The 12,035-nt window shown below is 40.5% G+C and overlaps 2 protein-coding genes across 2 annotated transcripts in view; one reads left to right on the top strand and one right to left on the bottom strand.

Moving 5' to 3' along the window:
* The window catches only part of cwc27 (CWC27 spliceosome associated cyclophilin), a 128,741-nt gene that overhangs the window by 104,197 nt on the left and 12,509 nt on the right, over nucleotides 1–12,035 (bottom strand). The window contains exons 5-7 of the mRNA XM_059989324.1: nucleotides 8,938–9,036; nucleotides 5,732–5,835; nucleotides 4,646–4,715 (exon numbers count right to left, since the gene is read on the bottom strand). Coding sequence (XP_059845307.1) covers nucleotides 4,646–4,715; nucleotides 5,732–5,835; nucleotides 8,938–9,036 — 273 coding nt within the window. The remainder of the gene's footprint in view (nucleotides 1–4,645; nucleotides 4,716–5,731; nucleotides 5,836–8,937; nucleotides 9,037–12,035) is intronic.
* Nucleotides 1–12,035, top strand: part of srek1ip1 (SREK1-interacting protein 1) — a 55,504-nt gene that overhangs the window by 5,271 nt on the left and 38,198 nt on the right. The window lies entirely within an intron of this gene.

Raw genomic sequence — 12,035 nt, forward strand, 5'->3', positions numbered from 1 at the left:
GTCCTAATGAAATATAGCCACTGCCATGCCCAGGAATGTGAAACTGCTCACCCTTTTCACTACTGACCCCTCAATAAGGACTGGTGTGTGTTCTCTTAACCTCCCTTACCTGAAGTACAGAATCAAACATAGAAACATAGAAAACAGGTGCAGGAGTAGGCCATTCAGCCCTTCGAGGCTTCACCGCCATTCAGTATGATCATGCCTGATCATCCAACTCAGAACCCTGTACCTGCTTTCTCTCCATACCCCCTGATCCCTTTAGCCACAAGGGCCATATCTAACTTCCTCTTAAATATAGCCAATTAACCAGCCTCAACTGTTACCTGTGGCAGAGAACTCCAGATTCACCACTCTCTGTGTGAAGAAGTTTTTCTTCACCTCGGCCCTAAAAGGCTTCCCCTTTATCCTTAAACTGTGACCCCTCCTTCTGGACTTCCCCAACATCGGAAACAATCTTCCTGCATCTAGCCTGCCCAATCCCTTTAGAATTTTATACGTTTCAATAAGATCCCCCCTCATTCTTCTAAATTCCAGTGAGTATAAGCCTATTCGATCCAGTCTTTCTTCATATGAAAGTCCTGCCAACCCAGGAATCAATCTGGTGAACCTTCTCTGTACTCCCCCTATGGCAAGAATGTCTTTCCTCAGATTAGGGGACCAAAACTGCACACAATATTCCAGGTCCAGTCTCACCAAGGCCTTGTACAACTGCAGTAGAACCTCCCTGCTCCTGTACTCAAATCCTTTTGCTATGAATGCCAACATACCATTTGCCTTTTTCACCGCCTGCTGTACCTGCATGCCCACTTTCAATGACTGGTGTACAATGACACCCAGGTCTTGTTGTATCTCCCCTTTTCCTAATCGGCCACCGTTCAGATAATAATCTTTGCAACCAAAGTGGAAAACCTCACATTTATCCACATTAAATTGCATCTGCCATGAATTTGCCCACTCACCTAACCTATCCAAGTCACCCTGCATACTCTTAGCATCCTCCTCACAGCTAACACCGCTGCCCAGCTTTGTGTCATCCGCAAACTTGGAGATGCTGCATTTAATTCCCTCGTCTAAATCATTAATATATATTGTAAACAACTTGGTTCCCAGCACTGAGCCTTGCGATACCCCACTAGTCACTCCTGCCATTCTGAAAAGGTCCCGTTTACTCCCACTCTTTGCTTCCTGTCTGCCAACCAATTCTCTATCCACATCAATACTATACCCCCAATACCATGTGCTTTAAGTTTGCACACTAATCTCCTGTGTGGGACCTTGTCAAAAGCCTTTTGAAAATCTAAATATACCACATCCACTGATTCTCCCCTATCCACCCTACTAGTTACATCTTCAAAAAATTCTATAAGATTCGTCAGACATGATTTTCCTTTCACAAATCCATGCTGACTTTGTCTGATCATTTCACCTCTTTCCAAATGTGCTGTTATCACATCTTTGATAACCGACGCTAGCATTTTCCCCACCACCAATGTCAGACTAACCGGTCTATAATTCCCTGGTTTCTCTCTCCCTCCTTTTTTAAAAAGTGGGGTTACATTAGCCACCCTCCAATTCTCAGGAACTAATCCAGAATCTAAGGAGTTTTGAAAAATTACCACTAATGCATCCACTATTTCTTGGGCTACTTCCTTGAGCACTCTGGGATGCAGACCATCTGGCCCTTGGATTTATCTGCCTTTAATCCCCTCAATTTACCAAACACCACTTCCCTACTAACATGTATTTCCCTCAGTTCCTCCATCTCATTAGACCCTCGGTCTCTTACTATTTCCGGAAGATTATTTATGTCCTCCTTAGTGAAGACAGAAGCAAAGTAGTTATTCAATTGGTCTGCCATGACTTTTCCTTAATCAATTCCTTAGACTTACTGAATTGAGTGCAAGGTTGTTGTTACAACACTACACAACCAGCTCTTGTATGCCGCTTCGTCACCGTCTGAAATTCTACCAACAATAGTTGTGTTATCAGCAAATTTGTAGGAGGCCTTTGAGCTGTGCCTAGCCACACTGTTGTCGGTGTAGAGATCAGAGCAGTGGGCAAAGCATGCATCCTTGAGGTGCACCAGCATTGATAGTAAGCAAGGAGGAGATGTCATTTCTGACCCGCACTGACTGTGGTCTCCCAGGAAGTCAAGGATCCAGTTGCAGATGCCCAGGTTTCAGAGCTTGTTGATTAGTACTGATTGTGTTGAATGCTGAGTGGTGATCAATAAACAGCAGCCTGACATGGGAATTGCTATTGTCTAGGTGATCTTGGGCCGAGTAGAGAGCTAGTGTGATTGCATCTGTTGTGGCAACAGGCAAATTACAGCAGGTCCAGATCCTTGCTTAGACAGAAGTTGATTGTGGCCATGACCAACCTCTCAAAAACAATCACCACAGTAGACATGAGTGCACTGGGTGAAAGTCGTTCAGGGAGCTCACTCTGCTCTTCTGGGTCCATGTCACCCTTTTTGAAGTAGATGCGAACCTTTGACGGCCACAGTGAGAGACTGAAGATGTCCTTAAACACTGCAGCCAGTTTGCTGACACGTTTTCAGTACCCTTTCAGGTTCACCATCCGGGCCTAACACCTTGCAAGAGTTCAGTCTCTTGAAAGGTGTTCTGACATCAGCCTCAGAGAGATCACATGGTCACCAGATGCTACAAGGTTTTGCACAGGTGTAGTTTTATTCTCACTTTCAATGCATGCATAAAAGGCATTGAGCTCATCTGGGAGTGAAGTATCACTGCCAGTCATGATGTTATGCCTTGCCCTGTAGGAAGTAATGGCGCAAATTCTGCCAGGGTTGACATGCATCTGATTCTGCCTCTAACCTCAATTGTAATTGTTTTCTCATCCTTAAAATAGCCTTACATAGGACATAACTGGATGTCTTACATAGTTCTGTGTAACGGTCTTGAATACTGTAAATCTAGCCCTCAGCAAACCATGAATCTTCTGGTTCATCATGGCTTTTGGTTTAGGTATGTTCTTGTTAGAGCGATTTTAGGTATAGCGCATTTAGATTTAGCAAATGACTTCGGCCACCAGTCTTCAGATCTGAATATGCATTGTGGATTTGATTTTAATGCAGCTCTGAACAATAGGTTCACAGACCAGGTAGACCAGGAAACAGGCACTTAGCTAATTGTCTGCATATGCACGAGTCCAGTCAACATTCCACTGCATGGACGAGACAGTGATTAACACTTGTTCTGGGTGTGACGGTGGGAAGATTGTAAATACGGATTTGTTTAAATCATCTTGAACTTCCTTTGTTCTTTAGCATATAAAATGTGTGTAGTGCTGTGCAATGGCAGACCTTTCAAATGAAAGCATCTTCATATAGTCTGCTGTATCTTGTTTTGTTGAATAAGGAAGCTGCTTCGTAGTTACCAGTATTTTTTTCCAGTGACTTCATTCGTGCAACAACAGTTCTCAAAGGCAATCGCTCATCCACACTGACTGTGAAGAACTCGGTCACAACCGTGGCATATTCAGATACAAAGATGAGTCCGTGAATATTGTCCAGTCCACTGACTCAAAGCATTCCTTTAAGCACTCCTCCGCCTCCCATGACCACACCTTGACCACACATTGATGCTGCAGTCTTTAGTCTCCGTCTGTACATCAAAGCATAAGCACAACCAAGTGATCAAACTTTTAAAAGTATGGATGCAAAATGGCATGGTGAGCATTCTTGATGATGGTGTAACAGTGATCGAATGTGTTGGCTCCTCTAGTTCCACAGGTGATATGTTAGTGGGTAGTTATTCACAGATTTCTTCAGGCTGGCCTGGTGGAAATCCCCTGCAATGATAGGGAAGGCATCAGAGTGCAGTCTTCAGTGACTACTGATCACGTTGGTCAGCTCATCCAGTGTCTGGCCTGATATCTTAAACCACCACCAGAATGATGGCAGAAAACCCTCTCTGTAGACAAAATGGACAAGACCTGACTGCTAGATGTTCCAGGTCGGATGAAAAGGATTGAGACAGAACTGCCACGTCCACGTACCATGATGAGTTAACCATGAAGCATAGTTCACCTCCTCTACCCTTAAGACTCAGCTGTCCTGTCATTTTGGTGGATGGTGACGTTCTCAGGCTGCAGTGCTGCGTCTGAAATGGCAGAGGTAAGCCATGTTTCCATGAAGCAAAGTACGCAGCAGTCCCTGATGTCCCGCTGGTACTACAATCTTGTTCTGAGGTCCTCAAGTTTATTTTCTGGAGATGTACATTCACTAGCAGGATAATTGGGAATGGGGGGGAGGGGGGTCTAAGGGTTCTACATTTCAATCATACCTGCAACACAGCACACCTTCCTCACTTAGATTTTCTTAAAGGGGAACTGCATTTGCAACCAATTCTCAATCTACGATAATATTGTACTCTAAATTCTACACACACTAATTTCCTGGGTGGAACATTATCAAAAACCTTCTAAAAATCCAAGTACACCATATTCAACAGCTTCCCCTCTTCTGAAGCTGATGAATAAGTAAGCTTCATGGAGTAAAATTAGCAACAAGATTGACAAGCGAAGCGAAGCAAAATACCAGCTAACAATCCAAGTGCATTGCTGAACTATAGCCAACTTAACGTATTTAATAACCAAACGTGCATGAGCAAATTATTACCTGGCTAACTCTATTTACTTCCTCTTCCTCCTCCTCTGCTTCTTCTCCAAAGGAAAGCAAGCTGAAATTTCTGAGAAATAAAAACCAACAAATATTTTCTTAATGCATTTTGGCAGCTTGCACATTTTGAGACATCACTTATTCCTAAAGGATATATAGGCCTCTGGAAAGTTGTATTAATTGTGTATTGGACCATGAATCTCCAATGCATTAGATAGAAGCTGCTTTAACCATTATCACAATGAAAAGGTCTTTTCCTGTGTGCTGCTGGTGTTGAGCTTGAGGAAAACACAGAACAGATAAGCCATGGATCTGGTTCACAGTAAAGAGAGATCTGACGACAGCACAATCCTGATATGTTTTTTGTGAACAGCTTGGATCAGGACATTGGGGAAAGGAGGAGGTTATGACTACAGAGAGTAGAGGATGCCAGTGATTTGAGGGAAAGCCTCTGCATTAAGTAAGACTAAACTTAATATAGGCTTACCATAAATTATTCTCACCAATGGATTACACAGCCTGGAAGGTGCCTAGGCAGTTCCAGTAAACCCATATTAAAATAGGCCTTAGCAATGCATTGTCAGGGCCTGCTTCAAAATAAATTGCCTCCACTGTTCCACTGGTGCCTCAGCAAGTTAGTGATTAGAGACAAAGAAAAATCAGCAGTGAGGTTGCAGGACAGGTAATAAGTTTGGTTTAAGGTTTGAAATATTTTCTAATGAAATGAATCATATGGATCAAGTTAAAGCTGCATTACATGCTTGAATTCCTATGCTAAAAGGTTACTTAGCGACAAAATTTGTGATGGGCATAAATTTAAATCTACAGCACATCAAGTAATTTATTTGGATTATCTTTTTCTTTATATCCCTAGATGTAAAAGTTAGATATGTTTAATATACAAATAGAAATTTCTGCCCCACAAAGGATCCAACATATTAACTGCTATCATTTCTCATCTGCTTACCTAACCCAGAGATTAGCTTTCTCTAATTTTAAGTTCCCAATGAAATAAGTGAAGATTGAAGAACAGAACTAACTGTGAAGCAATCTAACTTCATATAATAAGAAGATAATTCGGTTTACTTTGTGCCTTTCAAATGAGATTTTTTCGATTCGTCATCTCTCTTCTCCTTCTTGTGTTTTTTCAATATTCTTGGAACAATGTCATCAAAGCTGTTATGGAGCACCTAGAAAGTATTTTAACAAATTTTCACTTTAAAGCAATTACTTGGACACAATGAATTTTTACTTTTATATACCTTTAACACACATCACTGGGGCTGAAGTCAATCCTTAAAATTACAGACTTTTTTATGTGAATAATCCTTTCACAACCTTGAGATGCTCTAAAATTATATCATACCTAACAAACACAAAATGCTGGAAGAATTCACTAAGTCAGGCGATCTACAGAGGGGAGTACACAGTCGACATTTTGAACTGAGGCCCTTCACCAGGATCGGAAAGAAAGGAGAAAGAAGCCAGAAGTGGTGGGGTTGGGGGAAACAGGAGAAATTACTACAAGTTAAAAATTATGATGTTCATGCCATCAGATTCAGTTTGGGAACTATCCACATGGAATATGAAGTGTTGCTCCTCAAACCTGAGTTTGTCTTCATTATGGCAATAGAGGAGGCCATAGCCAGATATGTCTCAATGAGAATGGGACGGAATCGCATCTGAAATTCAGCTCTTTAGTTCCACTTTGGAGTCAGAATATGAAGAGGTCTGAAGCCAAGTCGTCCTGGTTCAACTCAAAATGGTCAACAGAGAGCAGGTGTCATATGACAGTGCAGTCAACAACACACTCATCACTTCAATAATAGCAAAGTAGTTTGAGCAATAAGTAGAGCGAACATGAGGAAATCTGCAGATGCTGGAAATTCAAACAACACACAGCATCTATAGGAAGAAGCATTGTCGACGTTTTGGGCCGAGATGCCCGGCCTGCTGTGTTCCACCAGCATTTTGTATGTGTTGTTTGAGCAATAAATGTCTGGATTGTATTTGACCTTTTTGTGAAGTAATCATACTGAGTCTATTTTCTACATTTTGACAGTGGATTTCATCATCATTAACATCTGCCTTTTTGGAAAGATGGGAAGCAATTTACATTCACCAAGGTTTAATTATGGCTCTTGATTGAGGATGGCTGTAATGAGGGGCTGGGACAGTTACTGAAAGAGTAAATACTTAGTAGCCAAAGGCCCAAAGCTGTCACACCACTCAGTTTAGGAATCAGCAGTAGTTTGGAGCTCAAGTGTTGAAGAGGGCACTTTGGCAAACATAATCTCAATCTTTGGCTTAATGACCAAGACTGGAGCTAACATGGTTCAGGACTGGAACTTGTCAGAAAACACCTCACCACCAACCCCCAGGGATTCGCACATTGAGGAACTTAGAAAAATACAATCCCTACCTGTTATTCTCATCATTAACAAGTATCTACATCCTCTTACAAATTTATTTTGGAAGAGCTTGCTCTTTACGGTGTTTGACTTGGATGATAGTCAGGTACATACTAGAGTAAGAACTTGCAAGTCATGATGTTGAACATTGTTTAGGGTACATGGATGAGAGGTGTATGGAGGGATATAGTCCAGGTGCAGGTCAGTAGCACTTGGCAGAAAAATGATTTGGCACAGCCAAGAAGGCCCAAAGGACCTTTTTCTGTGCTGTAATGTTCTATGGTTCTATTGATTACAATTCAACATTAAACACCATCATCCCCTCAACACTAATTAACAAATTTCAAAACTTGGACCACTGTACCTCCCTCTACAATTACACCTTGCTGACAATTAACATAGGAAAAACTGAAGGATGTGTGCATAGCCTACTGCTCTACTTTCTCTATGACTGCAACTAGGCAATGCTCAAACACCATCGACAAATTTGCCAATGACACAACCGTTGTTGGCAGAATCTCAGATGGTGACAAGGGGGCAAAGAGGAATAAGATAGATCAGCTGATTGAGTGGTGTTAAAACAACCACCTTGCACCCAACATCAGTAAGACTAAGGAACTGACTGTGGACTTCAGGAAGGGGAAGTTGAGGGACCACACACCAGTCAGGAGGTGTCAGCTATGGCAAAGGTGAGAAGTTTCAAGTTCCTGGGTGTCAACATCTCTGAACATCTATCCTGAGCAGAAATTACTGATACAATTACAAAGAAGACACACTCATTAGGAGTTTGAGGAGATTTGGTATGTCACCAAAGGCTAGCAAATTTCTAGATGTACCTCGGAGAGCATTCTGACTGGTTGCATCACCATCTGGTGTAGAGGTGCCAATGCACAGGATTGAAAAAAGCTGTACAGGCTTGTAACCCCAGCCAGCTCCATGGGCATCATCCGCCCCTCCCCCCCCCCCCACCGTCAAAAAACATCTATCTTCAAAAGGCAATGCCTCAAGGACAAAGTATCCTTCACCTAGGACCCTCACCATCCAGGACATGCCCTCTTTCCCATTAGCAACATCAATCAGGAGGTACAGAAGCTTGAAGACACATACTCAGTGTGTGCTTCTTCCCCTCCATAATCAGATTTCTGAACTGTTCGTAAACCCATTGAGAAGAATCTTACTACTTTGCTCTCTTTTTGCACTACTTATTTATAAACATTTCATTTTGTAACTTACTAGTAGTTTTTTAATCTATCACACTGTTCAGTAGCTGCAAAACAAGAAATTTCATGACATACTTTATGTCAGTGATAATAAGCCTAATTCTGAATCAGAGCCCAAATCCTACCATAGCATTTTTTTCCTTCTTTTACATCTTCAGGGAAATTTTCAAGAGTCAGAATGTCAGTAATGCCTGGTTCCCTTTCCTGCACTTGAGAAAGCCAAGGGTCATACTATTGTACAAGTGATGAGACAAGCAGGCTAGAGGACAAGTGAATCAGGAAAGATCAATGGAAACAGATAGGATGTCTGAGACTGGAGAGGTCATTCAATCAATAATGACACTGAGCAACAAATTAATGGCAAGCAGAGCAGTTCACTTATACCACATCTATGCCTAGAGTTAAATTCATTATAAACAAACAAAAGTATTGATCTTTCATGACTCCAATTATAACAGGTGTCAAAACTATCCTAAATATGGTATGAAAGGTACTATCACAGAACCATTCTGAGAAATACAACAAACTAGTTAACGTTCACAGTATGAAATTGGTATGATATAGTTCTATAACTTTGCCACAATACATAAATATGACTGAAGAATTTGTAAAAAAATATCCAAAAAACATGCTGTCTAACATCAATCTATACTTAACTCACCTCTGTAGATTTGATTCTGTGAGGGACAATTGGTCGTTCATCCTTATCAATTTCTACTTCTGCTAATCTTAATATATTATAAATTGTGTCGCCAGTCACCTATTCAGAAAATAATTTATAATTTTCACATCAACAATTTAAAAAATACCTTGTTAAATTTTATTCTGTATTCAACAAGTCAAATTCAGTTGCTAAATCAACAAAACTAACTATAATTGTTAACGTAAACTACCTTAATACAAGTTACATATACACTAAATATACGTGGAGCACTCCATATACGTAGTTTTTTTTACAAATAAACTTTATTATGCAAAATATTCAATGCTGCTTCAAAACAGCATTAAAATATTGACACCAAGCCAATTTTAAGGAAAAATTCCCAAAAGCTTGGTCAAAAAGCTAAACATTAAAGAGCTTCTTAAAATAAGAAAGAGGTAGGAAGGTCCCAGGAGAGAAGTTTTGAATTTGATGCCTCAGCAGAGAAAAGCCTATGAGAAGCCAGAAGCCTGTGGGTAGGAATAGGATGCCAAAACTGGAAAAACATAGAAGGTTTTATGACTGGAAGAGTTTACATAAATAGGCAGGGGCAAAATTATGGAGAGAGACACCACCGACTAAAATTACATGTGTTTTTTTCAATGAAAAGAAAGCAATCTCTCAAATTATGAACGTTCAGTAATTCTCACTGTAATACAATTCAGGGCATGTACCTCCTTTTTGTTATAGAAAATAACCATTAATATTAAGTGAAGTGTGAGACTATATCTCATTAAGGTGTGACAAATGTGATTAAGCATGTGAATAAAACAGAAATGTTTTTGATGATGATTAGTGAAAAGACAAGACTTTAAATAATGCGAAGTGGGTGATGGCTCCTCCAGGAAATGCCATAATGTTCCGGCATGCTTGCCTGGTTTGAACAATTCGGGAATTTTACAATCATGCATAATTTTCATCTTCCAGACAAGGAAGCAATTGCAGGTATCAGAGCAGAATAAAATAAGCTGAAACAAATGTTACTCTCTGAAAATAAATGTTCACTTTCCCTTAATTTACAAAAGTCCAAAGGCTCTGTTGAGATATTACAAGAAAACAATCTTTCAGTAGTGTAGTAATCTACAAAAAAAAGTCAAGATTTCTTTACTTCTTCATCAAATTATATTTTACATGGAATACATTGGATATTGCTCATCAGCAATAATGATCAAGCACATTCAATTTTCATTAATGAAATGACAATATTTAGGTAATATTTTAGGTCCCCTGTAACTAGTTCATTGGAATAACCCCAGAGTCAGGGTGCTATTGCTACTTTCAAGGATTACTATCTGAAGTGTGTAATAAGACATGTCACTTTGGAGTCATGGAGTGAAATAAGAACAACATATATGGGTTTACAAACTTGAATATTTTTAGAGAAGATATTAAGTTAGCATTGAGGCTGGGTTTAATGAAGAGGACCCAACCAGGATGATGTGGAAGACTTTCTTCAATCACACACAAATTGTAATGAGTTAAGTCTTCAGCAGAATTTAGCAGAGGAACAAGAAGCCATAAACAGCAGCAGCACAACCAAAACAGCTCACCACAAAGATACTTTTGGAGGCGTCTGACACTTGAAATGAGTGATAACTACTCATTGTAACTATTTTTACAACTGTACCAATAACAAAACAAAGCAAGCTTTACATTTGCTGATGGAAAATGGTATTCTTTAAAGTACTTTATCAGATGAGAAACAGAAGAACTGTCCAGATGCACATTTGCAATGGCTCAAGCCAGTGTAAGACCTTATAGTCATAGAACACTACTGCACAAACCCTTCGGCCCATCTAGACAATGCCAACCCATCAATCTGCTTATTCTCATTGACCTGCTCCTAGACCATAGCACTGCATATTCCACCCATCCATGTACCTATCCAATTAAACCCACATCCACCACTTCCTCTAGCAGCTTGCTCCACTCCCTTAATCATGACCTCCAGTTGTAGACTCACCCTACCTCAGTGGAAAAAGCCAGCTTGCATTTACCCTATCTACACCCCTGGTAATTTTGTATAACTCCAAGATTCCTGTTCTACCACACTCAATACCCTACTGTTCACCATGAAAAACTTTACACTGGTTGGTCCTCCCAAAGTGAAGCACCTCACACTCGTCTGTATTAAATTCCATCTGCCATCTTTCAGCACATTTGTCCAGCTAATCCAGATCCTACTGCAAGCTTTGATAGTCTTCTTCATTGTCCACTACACCCTCAATCTTGCTGTCATCCACAAATTTGTATATCCATTTTACCACGTATCATCCAGATTGTTATTGATGACAAACAACAGACCCAGCACTGATCCCTGCAAAACACCACTAACCACAGGTCTTCAGTCAACAAAGCAACCATCTACTATCACTCTCTGTCTTCTCCTGCAAAGCCAATGACTAATCCAATTTATTGCCTCTTCTTGAATGCCAATCGACTGAATCTTTTTGATCAAGCTCCCATGTGGGACCTTGTCAAAGGTCTTGCTATAAAGTCCATGTATACACCATCCACTGCCTTGCTTTCATTAATTTTCCTGGTAACTTCCTCAAAAACTCTAAGATTGGTTAGACATGACTGACAGCACCACACACAAAGTCACATTGACTATCCCTTAGCAGTCCCTGTCTATCCAAGTACTTATGTATATATACAGTCCCTTAGAATACCTTCCAATAACTTTCCCACTACACATATTAGGCTCATCAGCCTATAATTTCCTGTCTTATTCTCTGAGCCTTTCTTAAACAATGGAACAACATTAGCTATACTCCAAACCTCCAGCACCTCATCTGCAGGTAAGGATGTCTTCATTATCTCTGCTAGGGCCCCTGCAATTTCTGCACTAGCCTCCTAAAGGTCCGAGGGAACACCATGTCATACCCTGGAGGATTTATCCACCCTAATTTGCATCAAGACAGGAAATAGAGTTCATGACCTCACTGCTGCTCTGCGTCACTTCTATAGTCTCTCTATATGTCTCCTAAGTAAATACAGGTGCAAAAATCCACTTAAGATCTCTCCCATCTTTTTCAGCTCCATGCATAGATCACCAC

The sequence above is a fragment of the Hypanus sabinus genome, chromosome 14, assembly GCF_030144855.1.
Source record: "Hypanus sabinus isolate sHypSab1 chromosome 14, sHypSab1.hap1, whole genome shotgun sequence".
In the NCBI taxonomy this organism is placed as follows: domain Eukaryota; kingdom Metazoa; phylum Chordata; class Chondrichthyes; order Myliobatiformes; family Dasyatidae; genus Hypanus; species Hypanus sabinus.